Source organism: Aulostomus chinensis, chromosome 6, assembly GCF_037954235.1.
Source record: "Aulostomus chinensis isolate RoL2024-O1b breed Wild chromosome 6, RoL_Achi_v1.0, whole genome shotgun sequence".
NCBI classification, from domain to species: domain Eukaryota; kingdom Metazoa; phylum Chordata; class Actinopteri; order Syngnathiformes; family Aulostomidae; genus Aulostomus; species Aulostomus chinensis.
This window is the reverse complement of record NC_141325.1, coordinates 17,248,659-17,273,303: the sequence shown is the minus strand read 5'-3', so window position 1 is coordinate 17,273,303 and position 24,645 is coordinate 17,248,659. Positions and strand designations below refer to the sequence as shown.

The following is a 24,645-nucleotide window of genomic DNA, read 5'->3' as shown; positions in this document are numbered from 1 at the left end:
TATTCTTGTCCTTGACTGAACCACTTTCAATGTTTGTTAATCATACAATTAATCGACTGAAATTCAAGCAAGACGTGACATAAAGATGTATGTCTCACTGACATTTATTTTTAGGAAATTTATCATCTAATTTTCCAACAAGTGGCGCTATTTGTCCAGAACGTGTCAAATTTACCCAGAGAATACAAATTGTTTACCAAAGAGCCTCATAAAAAAAAGAGATGACCATGTTACTGTGAGGACGCCAACGAAAGTCGCAATGAATCCTGGGAGAAGAGTTGCGTCAGGTCTGGTATGGACCTACCAATACGGCGTCAAACATCTTCACTTCATGTAACATCTCTGAAAGTGTAGCTGGATGTCCGGACCGCTAACGCAGTGCACAAACTCTCGCGAAATTAGCAACAGATTTAACCAAATGCCTTACGGTTTCCGGGTGAGGAGAAAGCCGTGGAGGACAGAACGAAAGGCGGAGTGACTAAATGTTACGGTGAGGCTATTTGGAGTAAACTGACAGGCTTGTCAATAATTGTTGGTATGCAAGCAACAACCTAACGACGTCTATTTAAACAAACAACGACGCTTCCCGCTGGTCACATGAAGTGAATTAGAGCAACGGGGAGGATGGCGGAAAGGGAATCGCCGTTGGGAGATGTACCCCTGCCCTCGAATTCACTGGTTTCAGGAAGTTCTGGGGAACAGAATTCTTCGGATGAAAACGGACATGTTGACAGTCCAGATGAGACCCTCTCCCCGACCTCGGTGATATACTTCAAGGAGGCTTTAAACTCCGCAAACCTGAGATTTGGGAAGTCTGGGTCACTGTCACCAACTCCTCTTCGACGGTATGACTTCCAGATTGAAAGAATCGAGTCAAAACGCAGAAGTGAGTACCAGTAGCCCTCGAACAGTCTAGACTACCACATTATCTGCCCGAATGACCCCATTAGCCAAGATCAGCCTCTGTATTTAACGTTAAGCGTTGCTAGCTTGTCTGTTCACTTTGCTAACTATGTTGTGAGTGAGGTGAACCGCTAAAGACAAGTAACACATAACGTCTCCTTTTTCATTGCTGTCACTTTACAAAAGCACATGCTAACAGTAGCGTTTAATGACATATATTTAAATTGCCAGCATGTTAATGCAGGCTAATGACAACACGGTCTTTGGTGATCCAGGAACACGTGATTATTCCCCGTGTTGAATTTCCTGTTGTTAAGATAGACATGATTCAGTGCTTTCCAGGATCCAGCTAGGTGTTGTTACTCGTCATTTTCTCTAACTAAATGCTTAAATACCAACCTTTGTCCATATAGCTACTCAGATCGCGATATTTTATTTTCACTTCATTGCTCATAAGCTGTAACCATTAAATGTTTTATTATTAAAGACAAAGCACCCACAACACAACCTAACTACTGTCAGGGTTTTACCGAATAATCGACGGCTGTCTGCAGAGAAGCCAATGCACCGTGTAATAAAAACACATGTTAAATGGCTTAATTGCTCTTTATTAATCACTACGTAAGAGGTTTCTTGATCACATTATGCATAAAAGTCCATATTCAAACTTATACATTTGTCTTTATTTGTCTTTGGATTGTACAAGTCCTTTGAATGAAAATGGTTTTTAGAAAGGGGTTTGTGAGTCCACGTATCTCCTTGTTCAGCAACGTAGAGATATTCATCTAAAGGGCATTTTTGTTGTTTTATCAGCATACCAAACAGTTATTTATTTGAGGCTACACTAAATCCCTCTTAACATTTTTAAGTTGGATATTGTGCTGGAGAAATTAAAAAAAAAAAACAAAGAGAGAGTAATATCGGCAATATAAAAAAATTGAAACTTTATTGGCAAAGATTCTAAATTTGAACTTAAGGCCACTATAATTTTTTTGGGCCTGGGTATTGTTGATAAGTTTGTATTTGCGAGAGAAACAAAAAATTGTATTAAATGTGTTGAGAAAAAAACAAAAAAGAACATATTTTTATGTTAAAATAGTAAAATATCTTTGTATAGAAATGGTAACTTTTGCATCTGGAGCCTAACTGTAGCTATGTAAACGTGATTAGTGTGGTGGGATTAGCGTGTAATCCTTCTACCGATTAAAACCATTTTATTGAAATAAAAAGATAATAACTATATCATCTTTATTTGTAAATAAATCTACAAGTGTCTGATTATAGTTGCCAGATCCTTGGTATTTAAAAAAAAAACAACAACCTCAAAAACAGTTCCTTAATAATCATGAAAATATAAACCGTTTTACCAAAATGTGTTTTTATGTAATTTCTGTGTTTCAGCACATAGGCATTCTTTAACTCAAATCAGTGCTTCAACATTAAAAGAACCAAACAAACCCCCCCCCCCCCTCACAAATCTTGGAGATTGACTCAAGTGGTAGTGAATTTTGCTACCAAATTCCAAGGCATGTTTTGATGCTCAATGGTGTTGAAGCAATTCGGTCAGAGCAGTGCCGCCCTAAATATGGTAGAGCGTTTCTTGGTGATATTGCTGAAAGCTGTGCAAAAGTACTCTTAGTTGGGTCATTTTAAACCACAATTAGGTTTTTTTTTGTTCCGTTAAAATAAATGTGTTTATTTTTCGTATTCTGACAGCACCATCACTTAACTCTCTCCAGTATCCTTTTAAATAAAAAGATTATTTCATCAATATTCATCAGTTATAATCATCAGACCCCCCCCAGTAGTTTGTTGAGATTAATGAGATTCTATATTAAGGTTCCCTGAACGAGAAATAGATGAACGCCTTGACCTGCACATCCTGGTCCTTTGGCCTTATTACTGGTGTTGCTGGCTACTCTGTTGTGCTGCAGCTCTATAATTACATTGTCAAATAACCATCTGTTTCACGTCATGTTGTTAATGCTTCATAGACAGATGAGTTCTCTGCTGTAGCCACAGCATTGGTTGCATACTCTGGGGACCCCCCACCCCCACCCCCAGTTTTTTTACGCATGCACCATCTGCTCACGTGACAAAGTGTTGCTGTATTCAACATTACTGTCAGCCATCTTGGTCAACACCCACCCAATGCATCCACTGCGGTGCGCAGGCAGTCCAATCAGAGCCGGTGCTAAGCTGACCGGAGGAGGGTAGTGATTTTCAGTACACTGCTCTCTTGCATTTTAAATCCTGGGTCTGCACAAAAGGGATAACAAGAGGTTGAAGAGGAGGAGGTGGAGGAGAGGAGAGGGCAGGGCAGGCGTTCTCAAGACAGCAGCAGATCTCCCTCAATTGTAGGAAAGAGGAGAGGAGGGTGCAGGCATAAAGAGGAGGAGGAGGAGGAGAAGAAGCTTACAATCACCTGCTGTGGGCCTCCCTCATCTTGGCCTTTTTCCTCTTTGTTTTGATGCTCTTTTCATCCTCATTCATTTCCTTTTCCCGTTGACGTGTTATTTTGGGGCCTTCATTGGCTTCTGGAACAAAAAGCTACTACGCCTTTTCCCTCGGTGGTGTTGGTTTTTGCCTCGCATCAGCTGAGTCATCATGTCTGATCTGACGCCCCAGAGCGAAACCCCGACTCCCACCACAGACAAGATCACCCAGGCCGCCCGGGAAACCATTTATCTCTGCAACTTTCGCGTGTCTGTTGATGGCGAGTGGCTTTGCCTCCGTGAGCTCAACGATATCTCCCTCACCCCAGACCCAGAGCCAGCTCATGAAGGTAATGTGACAGATTAGCTCAGCAGCTGAAAAGCTTTGTAGCACAGCAGGCTGAGACACGGGCTCCCCAGATGCTCCATGTTTCACCTAGTGAACTGTGCGCCCTGTTTCAGCTGCGTCATGATGGGTTTGATGGGAGGCGTTTAGATGTCACACAACATTGTGTGTAAATAAGCCAGAGCCGAGCAAAAAAACAACAACACACCAAGTACTGGCTGGAAGTAATACGTAATTTATTACCAGTAAATAAGTATCCATTAAATGACCTTGTATAATCTGAATTACACAGCAGATGTCGGTCTATATGTTGTGGATTCATACAAAGATGTTCCTCGTCCTTATCTCTGGCCACGCCTTCTCCGGAATCCCGTGCTAAAAGGCAAATTGGCAGGATCCCGAAAAACAGAGTCAGCTCCGACTTTTTTCCCTGCCTGTTGACAAATTCAACAGCGCAACATTTCAGCTAACAGACCTCGTGGTTCGACTCTAATGATGACTCAATGGACCATTTAGTTTGTTTCTAAAAGATGCTTGAACAGTTTCTTGTGTTACCGGCCCCTCATGTCTTCAGCTAGTTCACTCGTGTTCATCGTTCAGGATTCTCAATATTGCAGTTGTCCCCCATAATTTAATAATCAGCAATTTTGTTGGTAACCCATAAAGAATCATGGTAACCCAATTACTGTGGGCCAAGGAGCAACAGTATCTCTCTCATGTAAAAAGATGGTGTTGTCATTTTTCTTATTTCTTTGCAAAAATCTTCGTTCACAAGGTTTTGTTTTTTGTTTTTTTTAATTGTTGCATACTTTTTTAGTACGCAAGGTTCAGTTTGTTGCTGATTTGATCACCTCATCTTTTCTACATACCAACGGGGGGCAGGGTATGAGCAAGATGTTTGTTTCTTTTGCCTTTTGTTGTAAAAATGAGGGGAAAAAAATCAATTATAAATTGTACTATTACAATTTTACTGGTTGAATTAAAATTCAAAACTCACCTATGGTCACCATTTATTACTGGCTAAGATACGGACCAAGGCTAGCTTGTTCGGTCCCATACAGACATCCTTTTGAATGCAAATCTTTGGCGTTAACTGTTGCAAATGTGTAAAGCTGCTGTTGCTAGTTACATCAAACTGTTAGGTAACTCATGCAAGTAGCAGAGCACTTCTATTGAAGTAATTAGTTGTTTTATTTCATTTAATGTAATAATGATGATTATATCTTTCAATATCTGTTTTGTTGAGACCCAACATTTCCAATCCATGCAAACATAGCAAATATGTTTAATGCACTTTAATAAACTGAAAACCATGAATTTGTAGAGGGATTGATTGATATGACGATTGATTTGTTGATTCCTGGTGCCCAGCCTGTATTGGCTGACAAGCTGACATCATGTCGGATAATAATGTCGAGCTCCTTAGACTCAAAAAAGAAATGAGTAAATGTGGTAAATCCGTGTAAACAAATGCTGTGGGATGCTATATCTTTGTAGAACTTCTAAAAACCTCTGAGGACCTGTTAGCTACTGGCATAAATAATAAATTAGATATAGTCATAAATATGAATAATTTAGTGCTCTTTCTGTAAGATTTGTACGCATCTTAAGTTGAAAGGTTTGATTCTAAAGTCTTTTAGTATGTTACATATGTGTGCGTGCGTGTGTGTGTGTGTGTGTGTGTTATATGGATGATCCAACTATGATAATTAAAAATAGCGTTTGTCTTTTTTGCTTGGCCGTTGCTGTTTATATGCATATACGCATTGTAAATGTTTAACAGATGTGAAGTTTGTGTTCCCGGCTCTTTTAGTTGCCGAGTCAGCACTAAAAGTACTCTCAGGCTATGTTCTTGTTTTCTAGATCCCAAGGATCCCATCACAATCGAAAGGCTTAACTTGATGAACATGGCCAAACTCAGCATCAAAGGCCTGATTGAGTCTGCTCTCAACCTCGGACGCACACTTGACTCGGACTATGCACCTCTCCAGCAGTTTTTTGTTGTGATGGAGCACTGTCTTAAACACGGCTTGAAAAGTAGGTGCAGGCAACATCACATATCCATCCAGAGCTAACTGATAGATGAAACTGTACGATTGGAAAATGAAACTTTGATAACTGAAATCACCTCACATTGTTCAGTCTCATATAAATTGAACTCCCTATTCTGTGTACTTGTTAGGAATATTTGTTTTCAGAAAAGCATCCATCTGATTGAAAACAACAAGATGGCTTTAAATTGAAGACATTTTAATTTTGATGAACACATCAACAAAGCACAATGAAGTAAAAGTGAATGTGTCCAGTGGATATTTTGATGGGCAGCAATCGTTTTGAAACGGTGATAATAATGCATAAACGTTTGGTCACATTCTGGCATTAAAATAATTCCAAGTTAGAGGTAATCATTTTCACTATGTGGGCAACAGCAGTGCTCGACTTGTGTCAACATTTGCTCCGTACTTGTGTTATTTAGATGAATACAACTTTCCAACCTTACGTTAAGGTCCGTCTGCTGAGTGTGAATGCTCTGGGACTTCACTCAGGCATGCATGTTTCAACAATGGGGAGTCAGTCAGTCTGTAAGCCCTAGACACATTCATAGGACCACTCCCTCCAGGCCCGACCAAACACAGGAAATCACTCCATCCTGCAGCTCTCTGTTGCCGCTCCATCTTGTAAAAATGTAAATAATTGGTTTATGTATGTTCCTTGCTTTGTTGAATTTTTACATGCTGAAAATATTGTTACGACAATGTCTAACGATCATCAGCCAAGAAGACCTTCCTGGGGCAGAACAAGTCGTTTTGGGGGGCGCTGGAGCTGGTTGAGAAGCTGACACCAGAGGCAGGAGAGATCACTGCCAGTGTAAAAGACCTGCCTGGCCTTAAGTGAGTGTTGTTATTGGGGACACACGATAGAATGGGCATCCATCCTGATGTATGTTAAATTCATTTAGTTTGGTTTTTTTTACATGAATATCACAGTCACATTAGAAAAGCCAGATACCTTTTTTTTTTTTTTTAGTGTTTTACCACACGTGCTAATACTCAACTCAAGCCACGGGAGAGTTTTAAAAGAAAAATAGTATCAGCAAATCATGGGAATATCATATTTTTATGAATTTTTCTGATAATGAAATCATACCTGATAAATAGAGCCTGTAATGCACCTCAGCACTGGTTGCAACCTGCCATAAAACTGAATAAGAGGCAGTCATACCTCTCCTATTCTGTTCTATTCTATTCTTTGAGTCTACTTGCTTGGCTGTCTAGCGAAATGTGCTGAGTTATTTACACATTTTGTGAAATGTGTGTTTCTCAATTCAAACCTACAAAATGAAGATATGATTTAAAATACTGAACCAAACATTTGTGCAGGACAGTTGTCAAACTGTGACTATAAAGCACCACTATAAAATGCATGGACAAAAAATGGGAATTAGAATGATTTTTTGGCAATAATAGACAATAGATAAGTCCTGCTGCCACTGATGCTCCTCTGGGAGGTCGGCGGTGTTCAATGAATATTAAAGAACCATCTCTCATGTGTTCTTTGTGTTTTGATTTTGCTCTACCCTGATGACAGAACTCCTTTAGGAAGAGGGCGCGCGTGGTTACGACTGGCCCTGATGCAGAAGAAGCTCTCTGACTATATGAAGACCATCATCAACAGAAAGGATCTGCTCAGGTGTGTTCACGCCGTTTTACAGCTACAATCACGTCAACATCAGTGCTTGACTAAACATGTTTTAAACTCTTCAGAAAGCCTAAGACAAAGGCAGATTTCTGGTCGCACTATGACGGTACATCTCTTCTCTCCAAAGTGAGTTCTACGAGCCAAATGCACTGATGATGGAGGAGGAGGGAGCTGTCATCGCTGGGCTGCTGGTTGGATTGAATGTCATTGATGCCAATCTGTGTATGAAAGGAGAAGACTTGGACTCACAGGTTATTCAGCTTTCACTTTCGCATGTCAGGGCTGCGTGAAAAAAAACAATCACATTTCTGAATAGAGAGTGTAGAACGCCGCGTTACTATATGAAACTAAAAGCTTGGGCAGCATTATGCTGAGTTATTTGGCTTTGTGAAATATGATATATATGTATAATGGAAGCAGTGTTGCAGCTCTTAAAACTGCATGATGTAGTTGTGCTCAGCAGATCTCACATCAACTTGCATTGACTAAAGGAAATGTTGGTCAGACTGAATGAAGGAGCAACAAGGTAGGAATGATGGCAGACATCATGGCAACACAGAGACTGGTTGCAAGCAGAGGAATCCAGAAAGCCCAGTTTGGACACACATTTTATTGTGGTTATTCCAGAAAGCCCAGTTTGGACACACATTTTATTGTGGTTATTCCAACAGCGTGACTGTTGCCTCTTCTGTTTAAAAAAAAAAAATAATAATCAGGGGAGGGGTGGGGGCTTTTGAATAGAATTCCAATTATGAATCAAAGATTTGATCGGAGTGTCAGAGACACTCAGACCTCTCTCGTGTACCAAGCAAAATCAGTTTCTAAGTTAAAATCAGTTTGGCAGAGTTTCTGCTTTATGCTAAATCAAGCCTTAACCTTGTCAAATTGAGAATGAGGTCAGAATCAGCAGGTTTATAAACAAGTACTTTTGGACTCAATTTCTCAACACAAGGAAGTGAAGCCTCTTGTTTAGGCCTGTTTTTTGAAGGTCGATGATTCAAATCATGTGTCAGAAACCCCCAAGTTTTCTTAACTTCTCTCTGCCAGATTTGCTATCGTTATGCATCCTGAATATTCTCGTTAAAGGCAGCTTTTAAAACGTGTCGTGACTGCTGCTGCTTGCAAATGGTAAAAATCACAATATTGAGTCATGCAGTTACATTGAAATAAGTAAAATTGTGTCAGATACAACCCTACTCCCCAATGTGCAAACCTTTGGAAGGCTATGATGACATCAGATATGTAGATTACCTGAGCGCATTATAAAATTCAGGTCCAGCAATGTTGTCATGTCATTTTTGAATTTTAGGTAGCTTTTGACTTTCTTTCTTATTAAATTTCCCATGCAGGTCGGGGTGATCGATTTCTCAATGTACCTAAAAGACGGTGGACACAGTAGTAAGAGTGCAGAGGGGTGAGTGCTGCTTCCTGAGGTCGAACCGCAATGATTTTCATTTTACTGCCTCAAATTACTCAATAAACAATACACGAATTTGAATGGCACGGCGTTGATATTCCTTGTTAAATATCTAATATAGGTTAAAAAGACAAACCATTCAATACACAACTCAAGGTTCTGTTCACATATGATGAACTGCTATTTTCAGTATGACAAGGAAATAAAAATGGTATGAGCTTATATGCATCTGATTCACAAACACAGATACAGAAGATGAGGCTCATTCGCTCCACTCCTGCTGAGGAACTACAGAGAACAGGCACTAGCGCAATGTTGACCTTAAATGACAGCAACAATGTAATAGCAACAGTATTTGTATTGTCGTTTTCCTTTCAGCTCAGTGTGTCTGCATTTTTCTGTTATCTGCTGGCAATGTTTTATTCTTCATAATGTCCAAAATCAGAATGAACCAAACAGAAATCTTGATCCAAAAAACTGCAATCCAAACAGAACCCTGGGCACGCAGAACTGTTGCACGCCCTGTGTCTCTTTGTGTTGATGTTCCTTTTCACTGTCATGTATGTGTCACTATTCAAATACAATTTGGCTCAGAGAAAAGCTTATTAAAATAAAGTGACACATATTTTGGAAACAACATGCTTGAGTGGAATTTTACAGGGGAAAAAGGTCAATATTTATAGACTGTTAGCTGACTGAGGGAAGCCCTTACTCTTTGGAAACCAAGTGCCTTAATTGCTGCACTTACATATTTATTTCTGATGTGGTGATGTGTCCCTTTTGCCATCCGTCCCGACTCACACGTCTTTCTGCCTTTTCCTTCAGCGATGGTCAGATCACAGCGATTCTCGATCAGAAGAACTATGTGGAGGAGCTGAACAGACATTTAAGGTTTGTCAGTTTGCGCCACTCGCCTCAGTCCGTCAGTCTCGCTCAGCTTGTTAAATTTGATGACTAATGCGAAGGTTGTGTCTCTTTATAGTGCATCCGTAAACAACCTCCAGGCCAAAGTAGATGCTTTGGAAAAGTCCAACACAAAGCTAACAGAGGAGGTGAGCCATGTGGAGATGGATTTCAGCTCTGTTTGCTTGTATAGTGGCCCAAGGCTGTTGGTTTTTACTCAGCTGTAATTTTTTCCACAGCTTGCAGTGGCAAATAACAGGATCATCACTCTACAAGAAGATGTGGAAAGAGTAAAGGAGGAGAGCTCATATCAGCTGGAGTCCAATAGGAAGGTGAACACATCAGTATTCGCTCTACTCCTCCAAAAACTGCTCTTCTAAAATAATTATTTTCCTACATTTGTCCTATCATGATAGATTCTGGCATCAGATAGTCACACTGTGATGGTAAATTTGGGCATATTACCCACCCAGCTGTAATACCAACAACAAGACCAGGTGGAACCAAATATATATGGCTTGACGCGAGGTCAGAGAGACAAAAGTGTACCAGTGGTTGCACAGATAAGTTCGTAGCTCCTCGTGGATATTATATGGTCGTCTGTTTTCTGTGGTGGTCCAGTAACATTTGACTCTTCAGAGACGTTTTAAACGCAGTGCTAAGAAAAGAACTTGTCTGATAAGCATATGGAAGCGCTCAACAATGTTTCCACTTTGAATAACTAACATTGTCTCGGATCAGATGAGAGACTCTAGACTTGCTTGTTAACGGAATTTATATATAAAAGCCTGTCCATTTGTAATGAAGCTCTGTTGTCGATCATCCCCCTCAGGAGACTCACCGTCTCTCGTGTGTGTGTATTTTGGTGTCTCCAGTCACTTTTTTCCATCTGTAATACACCGTTTTGATTCACTGCCTAGCATCATGTGAGACAATTTACTCAGAATGCAGAATGGTCTGGAACAATAAACCAGCATTGCAAAGGCTAGAAAAGAAGCCCTGGTTAAAATGTTCAGTAAAAACATGTAATAACCCTCAGTAATTTATTGGTTGTAGGTTTTAGTCTTGATAGGTAGGGTCTGGGTCCCCCTACATGTCTACAAGTAGGCATTCAAGGGAGCTCATGTCACTTTTAACTCCCCTGTAATTTGAATGAAATTGAAATGAAGGAAATTAATAAAAGCCTGATTTCATCTGATTAACTACCTTCATATGCATTTCAGGATACATAGGATTCAAAGTTTAGTTTTGGAACAAAACAAACACAGAAGCTTTTGCTTCCTGTAATGTCTCCTGCGCTTCCTTTCAGGCACTGAGGAGGGACTCGGGAGCAGATGGACAAGTTCTGGGTGAAACACGGAAGCAGCTGAAGGAGGAGACTCTACTTAGATTGGTGAGTTAACAGTTACCTCAAGTCCTCAATTCTCTCTCAACATATTTACAATGGTGAGAGTTACTGATGCCCAAAATTTTGAGGTGTCTAAGGTCAAGCTGATCTTTGCGTAGGATGTGGAGAAGGAGCTGGAAGTGCAGATCGGGATGAAGCAGGAGATGGAGCTGTCAATGAAAATGCTGGAGAAGGATGTTTGTGAGAAGCAGGATGCTCTTGTGGAGCTCAGACAGCAGCTGGAAGACCTTCGTGCCATCAACCAACAGCTTAGCCACAAGTCACAGGTGAGGTTGCTCTGTACAGTATGTCACATCTTTACAGAAAAATAACTGGTTTGTTACCAGTTAGTGTGCAGCGTTGTTGTTTAAGAATGGTTTGAAAAGTAATCTGTGATTCTGTAGCGGGCCGGTGATGAGGCCCTTTGGGATGGACGGATGGCTGGACAAACAGGTGGAGCTCCTGTTGATAAATAGCTCATTAAAACAGCCCATTAAGAAGTGAACTACGGTAGTTCATTTTTAGGACTGTGAACTGAGTACACAATAGTAAGTCATAAATTGTGTTCTTGAATATGTTAACCTGTGTGAACTGAACTTTGAGTTCTTGTAAAGTTTGAACATGCACAACTCTGTTGGCTTGTCTGATGTTGCGTAGCTCAAAATGTTCCCACAGAAAAACATTTTGTTAATGCAATTTTAAACACCTGCTGTGGTAAATTTGTTTACACTGCCCACTTTCCAATGATTTTACTCCCCCCGTATGTGAAAATGTACTTCCTCCATGTCGTCTGATTCGTACAGCAGCCGAGAAAGTTAAAATTGTAAAATTTTATTTCAAGATGAAGAACTTTATTGTCTTGAGGTCATGAGACAATCATCTCGTTATCTCATGAAACAGCCTCTCTTGGCTTCTTTTGTTTTTTACACAACAAAATCTCTTTTTGAAATTCACAGTGATTTTTATATGCTAACATTCTTCATCAAGTACCTATGAGTACCAGTCCAGTTTCAGTGTTTAATGAATAAGCTTCATGCTTCAGTGTGTATGTGTGAAAGAGACTAACCAATCATTCTTTTATGTGCAAGGCAACATCCAGCTTGACTTGCTTTCCTGAACTTACAAAAATACCATGAAACAAATAAAAGCATAGATGTACTGAATTAAAAGGGGCGTCATGGCTCAGTGGTAGAGTGGCCGTCTTGCAACCGAAGGGTCGCTGGTTCAATCCTCACTTCCCCAGGTGACCATGTTGAAGTATCCTTGAACAAGATACTGAGCCCCTAACTGTTTTTGATGGCCCTGCGACAGACTGGCGACCCGTCCAAGGTGTACCCCGCCTCTCGCCCAGTGTCAGCTGGGATAGGGTCCACCCCCCCGCCCACAGCCCTTAACAGATAGGCAGTATAGAAAATGGATGGATGGATGTACTGAATCATTTATTCTTATATTAAATGAAAGATAGTCTGCATCAAACGGGAAAAAAATCAATATTTAATCACAATTAAATCTCATAATACTCTGAGTACAATTGCTGTTTGGCAATGTTGACACCAGGCCAGAAAAGGACAAATGCATCAGTCAGAAACGAGCAATAACATCTGCGCTGCCCTGGGCACAAGATGGCACCTTGTCTAGCCAGACCAGCATTTGTGTGCTCAAGTCTCATCTGACAAAACACTGACAAGACATTATGGAATGGGAACCTTTCAACTAATTTGGCATATCTCCCTTAGAGCGCAGAGGCCAGCTCCAAACAGAAGAGTGACGCGATCGCTCGCTTGGAGGAGAAAATAAATCAGATGACAGGGACTGTTAAGCAGCTGGAGACCAGGTGAGCAGTTTTCACAGCCAGTCAGTTTTCACACTGTCCTTATTGATCTTTTAGTTAAATCTCTCATTGCCTGTTTGTCACACTCCTCTCCTTCACTTTCATTGTCATTATTTTTCCATCATTTTTTTTTTTTTTTTTTAATTTATAATTATTTCAACCACTCAACCAGCGAGAAACACTTGGTGAAGCAGGCCAGAAACCTGAACTCAGCTGCAGGGAAACTGCTCCAGCTGCAGCAGTAGCGGAGCTTCCCTGCTCCTACCCGCTTTCATAAATCTGCCTAACATAGAAATAACCAAACTAGGATGTTATCTTTTCTGTACGATGCTCCTTTGTTGTTGCAAATAAAAAAACATCTTCCCACAACCTCCTGCAGTGGCTCTCCAGCATCAGCTTTGAGTAGTGTGGACTGAATCGATCATTTAAGCAGCCCCCAATCCTTGTGTTCTCTGACACGTCAGATTTATGCTTCTATTTAGTTGGCATTTCTGAAATGACTCCATGAAGGCTTTTTGGCAAAGAGGACATGTAGTTGGGTGTTCAAAAGATTTAACTGACAAGGATCTATCTGCCAATGAACCCATCCTGGATATCTGCAAGACAGTGGAGTTCCAAAGAATTTGGCCACCAGAGACTGGAAAGCTGAATTGGAAAGTATATCCAAGGATTTTGTGTAGGTTTCCGAGTGTAGAAGCACAGGACAAATGGGCAAAATTAATTTATTAATTTTGAAATGTATGTGACCATACCCTTGGTGTACACTGTAGTAATCATTAGGCCAATAAAACAATAAACAAGAACAGCTGGCTTCATACTTATTTGGCTTTGTGTCGTTGGATTTGAGTCTTCTGGACATTGCTTTTTTTTTTTTTTTTTTTAAGTTGGCATCTCTTTTCAACCACGTTTTGTTCTTCTAGTTTTATTTTTACCATAAGTGTTGTCACCACACCCAACCCCGCCCTTTCCAAACCAGATGCAAACTGGCCGAGCGAGAAAAGGATCTGGCGTTAGAGGCCAACCGGCTCTTCAAACAGGAGTTTGGGGACAAAATCGAGAGCCTGCAGATGGAGATGGAGCAACTTAGGAAACACAGGTAAATATTGATGATTGTATTATTGTCAACAAGTCACATGAGGAGAATAAACTGATCACTGAAGTATGATCCATGTAGCAGCAGCCCACCATCACATTCATAACATGAGGGAGATGTCTCACCTCTGTATTCATTACATCCGTCTTCAGTGGCTTGCAGTTGTTACATTTTCCAAACTGTGACAAATTCCTCCTGTACTGTAAATCTATGATTACCAGCTTTTTTTTCCTTCAATTATTAATGCTTAATAAAAAAAAAAAAGTTTTATCTTAAGTGGCAACCTGTAGGTTCTTGTCAGTAGAAATTTACCATTTCGCCGTTGTCTCACACAGGTGCGTTGCTACCAGTGTTAAGACTTCATTTCCCATAAATCCTGAAAGCTCCTGTTGAGACAGAATGAATTAATTACACCCTTAACTGGATTTAATTTTCATTTTTGAAGTCACACTGGTGCAACTTGAGCAGCTCCATGCAACCCTGCACAATAATGCAGATGTATGTATAATCAGTTATGGTGTGTAAATGTTAACACACATATGCTGCTTGGTGCAGGCTGCATCTGGAGCTGGAGCTGAGGAAGGAACGAGAACGAAGAAGTGAGCATCCTCTCAACGTGGCATCCAGACAATCCGGCACGGCTCGGGGAGAGAGGAAACACCAAGAGAACACTGCAAAAGTAATTCTGTCACCCTAATTCTGCTAAATGAAAGACTAAATTCATCTTTTGACATTTGCACACATTGTTCTTTTCCAGTCTGTCCCAGAATACCCATCAGTAAAAAGGGAGAATGAGTTACATACTGGAACAGAGGACAAAACAAGTCTGAGCTCCAGCTTGTAAGTTTAGAGAATTACAGCTCTTAAAATGTTGTAGAGGTCAAATATGAATTATTTTACATCTGCTCTTTTGTTTCCTTTAAGGTCCTTGTCACATCATGAGGATGAGCAGGTGAGGGTCTAGCTTCACATGGATTTGATTACTTTTTTTTTTTTAAACAAATTCTGTGAAGAAACATTTTGTTCAAAGTGTTATCTCTACTACTCTTATCAAGTACAACATAAAAATCCAGAAATGTTTGATGATCACAATGTTGATTTCCCTCAGGGTGAGTCTTTAGTGGAGCACAGTGAACCCTCCCTCTGTACCATGTGTGAACAGGAAGACTCCCTCCTGAAGACGAAGGTAAAAGGGCGGAAGAAGAATACTTAACTGTTTATCGTATTTTGCAGTTTAATGAATCAGTAGAGGTTGTTTATTATAATAGCATGTGGTAATGAACTGATTCTGCTGATCAGACTTTATTCATTCTGTTGCAATTAAATGGACTCATTGAACTACTGATCCACATAAAATGTAGTCAATTGTTAAGCAGTCAGGAAATTGAGACGATATTTTTATGAAGCGAGATTACAGAGGGAAGTAACTCTGCATAGTCCGCTGGTGGTTGAAGACGTAGGGTATGATCGATGAAAGACACGTAGGGTATGAGGCTGCACGGTGGTGCAGTGGTCAGCACTGTCGCCTCACAGCAAGAAGGTTCCAGGTTTGAGTCCTGGCTCGGGCACGGGATCTTTCTGTGTGGAGTCTCCATGTTCTCCCTGTTCCTGTGTGGGTTCTCTCTGGTACTCCAGCTTCCTCCCACAGTCCAAAGACATCAAGAGAGGACGAGGCTGATTGATACTCTAAATTGACTGTAGGTGTGACTGTGAGTGTGAATGGTTGTCTGTCTCTGTATGTTGGCCCTGTGATGGACTGGTGACCTGTCCAGGGTGAACCCCACCTCTCGCCCGTTGATGCTGGGATAGGCTCCAGCCCCCCCGCGACCCTTAATAGGAAAAAGAGGAAGAAAATGGATGTAGGGTATGGGGTCAAGCATATATGAAGTTTCCTGCTGGTTTAAAAACATTTAACATTTCTTGAGACGACCCATTTCACTCCCATGCCAGAAAAAATAGTATTCGAAAATTTTACTGTGTGGGCTCCATGTTGATTTACTCCCTTACCAATTGTCGTTCCATCTCAACTGTAACATCCCTATCCTCTAAATATTTCCGACCAAAAAAACACTTTTGGGATCGAATTTAAGACTTTCTCAACCCAGAAATATAAGTGCCTGAGATGGTTAAATAACTTCCATTGTCGTATCATTTTCCTTACCTCATCAGTCATCAGTTTTTAAGTTTGTCTTTGCAACTTGTGTTTTTCCGTACAAGTGAAGACACATTTTTAGGCTTTTATCAAGCCGCATTTTTATTGTTGTGTTGTTGTTGTTTTCTTTTCTAGAAACAATGTAAGAACTGTGCTGGAGTTTTCTGTGAGAGCTGTGTGGCCAACGAGCTGCCGTTGCCTTCCTCCATCCTCCCAGAGGTTGTGTGCTTTGCCTGCTATTCTAAGTTACTCCAACAATATGCTTCGACGCCATCATGAGCCCGATGTCATTTCCTGTGAGATCATCAGACAACTAGAGGCATTGCTAACACTGGCGCTTCAAACACAGACTTTTTGACCTAATGACTCATGTCATTATGAATGATCTGAAGGAGTCCACAACCCTTGAATAGTTTTAAGTCAGCTGTGTCCAAACACACCAGGGGGAGCCATGTGTACGCAGGTTTTTATTTCAATCAAGCACTGCTGAAGTCATTTTAATGCTGAAAGAAATAATAAGTAACTTTGGCTGCTGTGGCAGTTTGAGTCCAATCTTGACACTCCTCATTTATGGACACATTTAAAAAAAAAAAAAAGACTTTACTCGATGTCCACTAAGTGGATGACTGATTAAAAGGTCAACAGAATATTTTAAAACCTTCATTTTTAAACACTAGAAAGGGCAATTCATACCAAAGCAGTGGCATAGCCGGTCACACGCGGACCACTAAGATAGAGCATTAACATTTCCACAGTCTCTCAATGTGGCATCTGATTCTGGGTCAAGTATCATAAACACTCTCGACTCTGACCATTATAAAATATAAATAGTTCCTGAAAGGCTTCTGTCAGAAGCTCTTGACTGAAACCACATTGCATTTAAAAGCAAGAACTTGTTAAACTCCAAATTGAAGATTCGAAAAAATATGACATAAAAACAAGAATATATATTGACAATGACCATGGCGACCCTTAACAGGATAAGCGATAGAAAATGATATTTCAGGTTTCATGCATGTTGATGATACAGTATACATTTCCTTAACTTTTCACGCCCATGAGGAAAGTTTCATGACCTTTTGAAATGTGTGTTTACGCATGGAAAAATAAAAGAATCCATGTCCAGATATATTCAGGCATTTTTGAACAAGTCATGATTTCTTCCATATGGCATTATTTTTCAGGACGTATGAACCCTGATAGTTGTACTACATATCTCATTTCTTTTCACATTATTGATAATTTATAGATGCATTTACCTGGTTTGGGATTAAATCTATCCATTTGTTCTATCTTTTGTGAAGCTGAACCAAAGCTAAATATTCAGGAGAGAAGAATTCATTGCTGTTGTTTTCTAACTGGAATTAACAAAATCATCCTGCTGACAAACTATGCAATATGTAGTTAAACTATGCTGCAGTTACATCGCAACTTCCTACGGATACTTAGTCTCTAGTCTTCATGTCGGTTCCTCTCTGCCCGGTAAATTTAAAGTGGCATATCTGCATCGTTATAACTGCTGCTTTTATGTTGAAATCTTTTTAATTCAAAGCTGAGTAAAACCAGTTCTTCTTGTAGAAGCCAACTGACGTGTGATGGAAATGCTTCTGAGATCAACAATAAACTTTTATTAAATTTTACAATGTGGGTCATTCGGTTCTACTTTACAGGTATTGGTCCAGTCACGTCTTTGAGAGAATGACAGAGATGGTATAGTTATAGAATATAGCCGTAATTGACGGGCACTAACTGAATTTACATCTAGTCTTTCAGAAAGATTCAAGTACAAACATGCTCTTAGGAGTAGTTCATTATCTTAATATATATTTGCATAATTAATATTTAAATGCTATTTAACAGAGGGACTCGTTCCCTGTGGTGACAATACTCCATTTCCTTTGTCACTGCAGTGGAAACACGAATGATTGCTCCAATCCATTTATTGTGCAGTCGTCCTTCATTTTTACCCAAATCTATGGAGTCACTGGGTCACATGACCAAGACAGTATTTAGTAAAAAAAAATATTACATGTATGTTCCTGTTTTACAAACCATTCTTCCCAACAATTGTCTGAAACATATCTCGTCGCATCACCTGAAGAAATAAATCATTTTTACTTTTCAGGAGTCATAAAGATGGAGACTGATCAGATGGTTTGCCTGAACAACAGGAATGTTTAATGATTCATGTCCATGCCAGGTCGTGCATCGATACAAGAGTCCTGTATGTACTCGACTGTCTGCAGTCTGGAGGAGACGAGCTTTAGTTTCTTGAGGACAGTTTGTATGAGAAGTTAAGAGCTAAGCAAATCCACAAGAACATTTTCAGGATCAAAAACCAGTAAGAATTTTAGAAGCAGACACTCAAGACAGTGATTCTCGCCTTCACTCAGTCTTCTTCAGAGTTCAAGAATAACTCGATGTATCGTTGTCCTATAAAAAAAAAAAAAAAATCAGAAGATTCAAATATTCACTTCTTAGACCAAACAACAATTAGGATGATCACTACAGCACACACGTATAATACATGCTACTATTGTGATATCTTACCTATGAATTCATTTAGAGACCAATCAGAATCATTGTGATTATTTTGAAAGCTGTTCGTAGGAATGGTCATTTTTGTGTTTTATTTACGTAGAACATTTTTAACAAATCAAACTGATTTCCCTTATTAAAAAAAAAAAAAAAAGAACTACAAAAAAAAACCAAAACATAAAATGTTTCGAGCAGCTTCAAAATCACGAAAAGTCTCACCTATGTACTGTTTGTCTCTGGACATGGCTTTTATGGCGTGCTGGTGGCAGCTGAAGTAAACCATGGCCTCTCCGCTGGGCTGCCCGTTAGGATAGTACTCGATCAGGATTTTAGACACGCTTAAAGGAGAAAAGAACTGCAGGAGGAAAACAAAGATGATGAAACCGCAAGTCCTACAATCGAGGCAGCTGCAACATCTTCACCACTCCTCACCTTCACCACATCTCTTCCAGAAGTGTTGAAAGGAAGTCCTCTCATGTGGATGAAATGCTTGGACGGGGACGAGCTCAACGCAGAACCTGCTGTAGCAGATGACACTGATCAACGCTGTTCCAAGGGTTCGTCACATACGGCAAAACTTCTACCTGCGACTACCGAGCTAGACGGTGTTACTTTAAGAATGATTTGTTTGCAATTCCTAGAAGAATGTAATAAAATAGTTTTTGGTTGTTGTTATTTTTACTTTTATCATATCCACAAACATCATGTGAAGTTTATAAAATCTTTACTGATGGAGAAGAGGAAAAAAAAACACAAAAAAAAACAAACAGGAAAAATGTGCATTAACTGTGAAAGGTCCCGCTAAAAAAAGTTAAAATCTCCTCTGGGGTGATGTTCCTTTGTGTAGAAAGTTTTGACATCATGCATAAATACTCTAACATTCTAACACTTAAAACGTCCCTCACCAGTTTTGGGGGTTGTGTGTCTGTCAAAGGCCACTTTCTCCCCGCACAGATGGTTCATCTGAGAAGACTGTGAACTTTTCAATCCTGACCAATCATAATCTTGACATGACAACACCTCGATGTATCTGCAATTAATAGAAACACCAGTAACATGCTTAATAAGAATTTTTAAAAATACATAACCTGTGCTTCCCAACACAAGACCCATTTCATTGGCCAGAAATGAGAGAAATATTTGATGTGTGTGTTTCTGTAGTAGCGTACCTCCTTCCCATCTCCTCTTTGTCTCTCAACAGAGCTTCTTCAACGGCTTTCTCAGTGGTGAACGACACGAAAGCAAGCCCAGTCTTCCTTCCTTGGCGGTCTGTAACCATGTGGATCCCATTCTCCGCTATTTCCAAACCTGAGAGACACAAATTCAGATTCTTAACTACTACGGTTCTCTGTTTTTCAGTAACAGGAAGGTAACATCACCGGCTTCTAGAGACCAAATATTAGATTTGTTAAAGTAAAGACAAAGAAGGTTACTGACAGTTGTTATCAGCAGGGGGATTCAAATGCCTTTTAAAAGATTCTTAAAATGTGCCACCTGACTCTTCTCTTTTACAATTGAAAATATTAAATTGATATATTAAAAAAAAATATTTAAAAAAATTCCTGGATGAAAAGCTCGTTGCAGGGTCATCAGGGGCAATTAGGAGTTCAGTATCTTGCTGAAAGATACGTCGACATGGTCACCGGGGGAAGTGAGGATGGAACGGTTGCTGGACGGCCACTCTACCTCCGAGCCATGCCGCTGCTCATTTTTGTATTGCCTTTATCTATTTGTATCCCCCCCCTCCTCTAAATAAAGTGAATAAATGACTGACATGGAGGTTTCCGGTGATGATGGATTAGCTACCTGAAAAGAAGCTGGCAATGTCAGCCTCAGTGCAGGTGAATGGAAGGCCTCGGAGCCACACTTCCTTTTTAGGAGAGGGGCCCTCCGTGACTTGCTTCAGGAGGGCTCTAGCGTCATTCTCACTCACTTCATTCACTGCAAAAGACCAAAACATTTACCTTTATCACTTTCACGACTAGAAGGGTCCGCTGTTGACGTCCAGCTTGTTAGAGACACAGGCCGTCTGAACTGATGGCAGTCGCATCTTATGCATTAAATCAGACACATTTACTACATTCGAATATTCTTGGACTGGAGTCATTCGCAACTGTCAATTTTCCTCTCCAAGAACCCTTGATGGCTCAGTGTGAGGGAGTTTACAGTCCTCAGTGGAACCCACAACACCAGGACTCAAACAAAAGCAGTAAAAGAGGAAGAATCGAACCTTCGATGTAGCGAGGACCCAGGTACTCTAGGTGCATCTTCAGAGCATTGCTGACGTCCTCTTGACTCTCCATCTCAATGAAGGCTCTGCCTGAATTCTTCCCATACCTGTTCAATGTCATGTGGATCCCTGAAACCCCACCACAGATCCTACACTCTGGAACACAGTCACAGTAATTACGTCAAAAGTAAGGTTAAAGACACGTCATCACAATTTTATGCAGATAGTCATCAAACAGATAGCTGAACGGTACATGTGACTAGGTTATTTTTGGTATGCTAACAGCAGCTTATTTCAAAGGTAGCTTTCATTATGAAATAATGTTCATGTAACATGTTAACTTATTTATTAAATGTTGATAAATAGAAAGTTTTGTTTGACAATTTTTGAAGCATTTCTTGAACCGATATTCCGCTCGAGTGCCCTACCACACGCACAGGCAGACTCACAGCTACACCAGCACTGCACGTGCATCCAAGACATCTGGTAACGTAGGCATAAAACTGCGTCTGATTGACGCATGGCCACTGGCTAAGTTTTGGGTTCCAATTTTGTCATAGAATAATTGACAAATGTTATGAAATATTTGCTTGTTGCTCATTGATTTTAGATGGTTCTAACATTTTAATTATGGGGGAAAAACAACAAACTCTCGAGCTGTTAGCATGTGATGTCTGAGTAGCAGATAGCTAATGTGTGCTAACGGCAAACCAGCCCGCATGGAATGATCAGGAATTGTTAGTACGGAACACAATGAACCAAAAAAGTTAATGAGATATCTTAAATGGGAAATTACTATAATTACATTTGCATATCTTAAAGTTTACACCATTAACCCCAATTGATATTCTCTGTCTCAGTCTTGCGTTTTTTTGCCCCAGTAGCATTGCTGTACAAAGCTGTCCAAGATGGCCTTCTGCCTTCACAAAAACAAACCGATACCAGAAGCTTCCCCACAGGTGGACCCCTCTCACTTGAGAAAAACTCCATGATGTCCTGAGCCGTGCACGTCCATGGGAGACCTCTAACTTGTACGATGTACACTTGCCTCTCTGGCTTGGTGTCAGACTGATAGTCATCCAGAGACTCGTATTCATCATTAGAGGTTGCCTGGAACAAAACACATGACATCAATATTCAAAAAAAAAAAAAGGAGCCGCGACAACTTTAGATAGACAACAAACTCTCTTTTACACCTTCAGCTATTCAGTGATTACAGTCTCCAGCTGGAACTGAACATAAACAGAAGGAAGATGTCCATATGAATAAATGGGAGATGTCTGCGAGCTTGTTAGTGTTAAGAATGTGTTGATGGTTGATACCATAAATGGGAAGATTTATACTGCGGTGACATTATTATGAGTAAATACTTGTTTTATCCATTTAAATTAGGTCATTTTAGCATTAGGTAATTTGTTCTATTGCATGAGAATGTGATATTACAGTGGGCACCTGTGGTTGTTAAGTGAGCAATTGTTGGAGCATCTCTGCAGATAAAAGATTTAAATAATATTAGTGTTGAAGTACTGGTCCTTACCCAGTTACTTGAATGAAGGAATTTCACTTCATATATAGATGCTTTTGCCCCAAACTGGTGTAAAACACTGATCACTGACTGAAATCCTACCACAGAGCATTTTGACTTTACAAAGCAAGAGTATTAAAAAATATGGTCACTTATTTTTAAGAATATTGCTTATTATTGCTTATACAATGCGACCAGATTGCAATATCTTTATTTTCCAAGCCATCACTTCAATGTCAACCGTGATCTCAAAAGTTGTCTAAACTGAAAGCAAAATATACTTTTGGTTATCTTAGAGAATGGCACAAAAACATTCCTTCTGTTTTCACTTTACTCGATACTTCCAACTCTGATTACAGGCAGTATATATTAAGCGTTAATAAAAAGGTCATAATGATACTCTAAATATGTTTACATGCATATGTTGTAACCTTACCTCAGGAATAGAGCGTAACCTGCAGATAATTTTATGTTGGCTGTGTTAACGATATACCCCACATTTGCCTTTATCTTGTTTTTAGCTGTAAGCTAAACGAAACATCCCTTACTGAACGTGGACACGTAACTGACTAAACTGAGCTTTGATTCTGATTAAAACCAACACCTAATGATTTTGTTTACAGCTCATAAATGCGCACAGCTTGAGCGAACAGATATTCTGAACACAATTTTAACAGTCCAGTTAACCTCTGGTGACGCCGCAACACGATGGTCAGCGTTGAACACGTGATGCGTTCAGGGGCTGCTAGTAAAGAAGAAGAAGGGTAAAGAAGGTTAAGCTTACTTGGGTACAGAGGGCACGCTGTTTGGATGTCAGTGCAGATAAAGTCTGACTGAGGCTCGGAAGACACCTTGTCTGGATCCATGTCGGCTGTAGAATGGCCCTGTAACCGCTCGACAGCACGCTGCTTCTTGATTTGATACCTGCCGATGTAACATGTCTGGCTGTGACACACCGCCGCAGTAAAAGCAACGCAGACCTACAATACATTTTAGCTGATATTTTAGGTTTTGTCTGAAATCAAGAAAAAGACGAGCGCTTCCAAATTGCGTTGAAGTTTAAAATTGCGGGATTATTTAGCGAACGGCCCAGCGTGGGACCAAAAATGTGACGTGTGTTAGTCAAGGACAAAAATGTCCTCTTCTTCTTCTTCTCCTTCTTCTCCTTCTTCATTTCCGGCAGGCTAGATGCCTTGCGGCATATTGCTGCCTCTCACCGGTCAATCACGGAAATGCTTCAAATGGAAATAACTCCTGTTGCTGAAATAAAATCCAGTGCTGCGTTGATAATTATGGACTGGTTTCCAGATGGGTTGAAAAGGTGCTGAAGAGATACATGATCTATTCCTGTATCTGATACCACAGCAAACAATTTCCCTCTTTGCTCCTTATATAATGGACATTCCATCAAGACGTGTTCCACCGTCTGTTGTATGTTGCAGATCCTGTCCATCCTTGTGTTTACCCATCTTTGAAAGATCCCATGCCAGTCCACAGTGTCCTAACCTGAGTCTTGTCATAATTACAGTTTGCCTCCTTCCTTTTCCAAGATAGCATGGTTTAGTGGTTACACTGTTCTGAATGGAGAAAAAAATGGTGTCCTTTCTCCTCATTCTCCCACTGCTTCTGCCACAGTGCTGTGCAATTGTCTTTGATGACAGATCGCCATTCACTCACCCTCATACACACCAGCAAATCAGTCTTTCTTCTTAGAGCCAGTTTAGCTGCCATGTCTGCAGTCTCATTTCCATCCACCCCTACATGGCCAGGCACCCACAGAAACCCCACTGACACTCCAGCCCATACAACAGAATCAATAGTTCTATCTCAAGGTCTGGCCGGGCACCTAAATTTCTCTTTTGCAAAGTTTCTAAGACTGATGCTGAATCAGAGCAGATAACAACCCGCTCTGGTCTGACCTCCTCCACCCACTTTAGAGCCCAGATAAGAGCAGTCAACTCTGTTGTAGAGACTGACACCCCCTCAGACATTCGGATGAGCTTTACAGTGTCACATTCTGGAATGAAAAAACCAAAACCAGCTCTGTCACTCTTAGGATCTTTAGCCCCGTCTGTATAAATTTGAAGAAAACCTCCCCAATTAGTTTCCAACCTTTATTTCACCATACTTTTATAAGCAATGCTCTGAACAGATTTCATATGATTCAAAATACTAAAATCTACCCC

General features: G+C 40.3%; 2 protein-coding genes across 4 annotated transcripts; one reads left to right on the top strand and one right to left on the bottom strand.

Annotated features, from left to right (window-relative positions):
• Positions 1-311: 311 nt before the first annotated feature.
• On the top strand, positions 312-17,808 carry rufy3 (RUN and FYVE domain containing 3). 2 transcript variants are annotated; one of them, XM_086206865.1, is made up of 19 exons: positions 312-490; positions 604-886; positions 5,548-5,721; positions 6,458-6,575; positions 7,273-7,374; positions 7,511-7,634; positions 8,733-8,797; positions 9,626-9,691; positions 9,783-9,852; positions 9,943-10,035; positions 11,013-11,096; positions 11,210-11,377; positions 12,827-12,924; positions 13,898-14,017; positions 14,570-14,693; positions 14,772-14,854; positions 14,939-14,966; positions 15,123-15,200; positions 16,302-17,807. In XM_086206865.1, the coding sequence occupies exons 2-19, from the start codon at positions 625-627 to the stop codon at positions 16,443-16,445; spliced, it is 2,001 nt and encodes a 666-aa protein (XP_086062991.1). In that variant the 5' UTR covers positions 312-490; positions 604-624; the 3' UTR covers positions 16,446-17,807. The 2 variants fall into 2 exon arrangements, with proteins under 2 accessions (XP_086062991.1, XP_086062992.1); XM_086206866.1 differs by lacking the exons at positions 312-490; positions 604-886 and adding an exon at positions 3,511-3,688 and having other exon boundaries at positions 16,302-17,808.
• Positions 17,809-18,014: 206 nt separating this feature from the next.
• Positions 18,015-23,630, bottom strand: grsf1 (G-rich RNA sequence binding factor 1). Of its 2 annotated transcripts, none has more exons than XM_086206867.1 (9): positions 23,244-23,630; positions 21,909-22,044; positions 20,935-21,090; positions 20,511-20,645; positions 19,874-20,012; positions 19,610-19,734; positions 19,137-19,225; positions 18,924-19,059; positions 18,015-18,599 (listed from the first exon to the last, which is right to left on the bottom strand). In XM_086206867.1, the coding sequence occupies exons 1-9, from the start codon at positions 23,448-23,450 to the stop codon at positions 18,556-18,558; spliced, it is 1,167 nt and encodes a 388-aa protein (XP_086062993.1). In that variant the 5' UTR covers positions 23,451-23,630; the 3' UTR covers positions 18,015-18,555. The 2 variants fall into 2 exon arrangements, with proteins under 2 accessions (XP_086062993.1, XP_086062994.1); XM_086206868.1 differs by having other exon boundaries at positions 18,016-18,599; positions 19,137-19,222.
• Between the last annotated feature and the right edge of the window lie 1,015 nt (positions 23,631-24,645).

Bases quoted from the DNA above. Each gene is read 5' to 3' on its own strand.
- rufy3 (XM_086206865.1), top strand. From the start codon at position 625: ATGGCGGAAAGGGAATCGCCGTTGGGAGATGTACCCCTGCCCTCGAAT. The intron at 887-5,547 runs GTGAGTACCAGT...CTTGTTTTCTAG, and splicing joins AATCGAGTCAAAACGCAGAA to ATCCCAAGGATCCCATCACA. The intron at 11,378-12,826 runs GTGAGGTTGCTC...TATCTCCCTTAG, and splicing joins AGCTTAGCCACAAGTCACAG to AGCGCAGAGGCCAGCTCCAA.
- grsf1 (XM_086206867.1), bottom strand. From the start codon at position 23,450: ATGTATTGTAGGTCTGCGTTGCTTTTACTGCGGCGGTGTGTCACAGCC. The intron at 21,091-21,908 runs GTGAGAGGGGTC...ACTGTGTTCCAG, and splicing joins CATCATGGAGTTTTTCTCAA to AGTGTAGGATCTGTGGTGGG. The intron at 19,060-19,136 runs GTGAGGAGTGGT...TTCCTCCTGCAG, and splicing joins CTGGAAGAGATGTGGTGAAG to TTCTTTTCTCCTTTAAGCGT.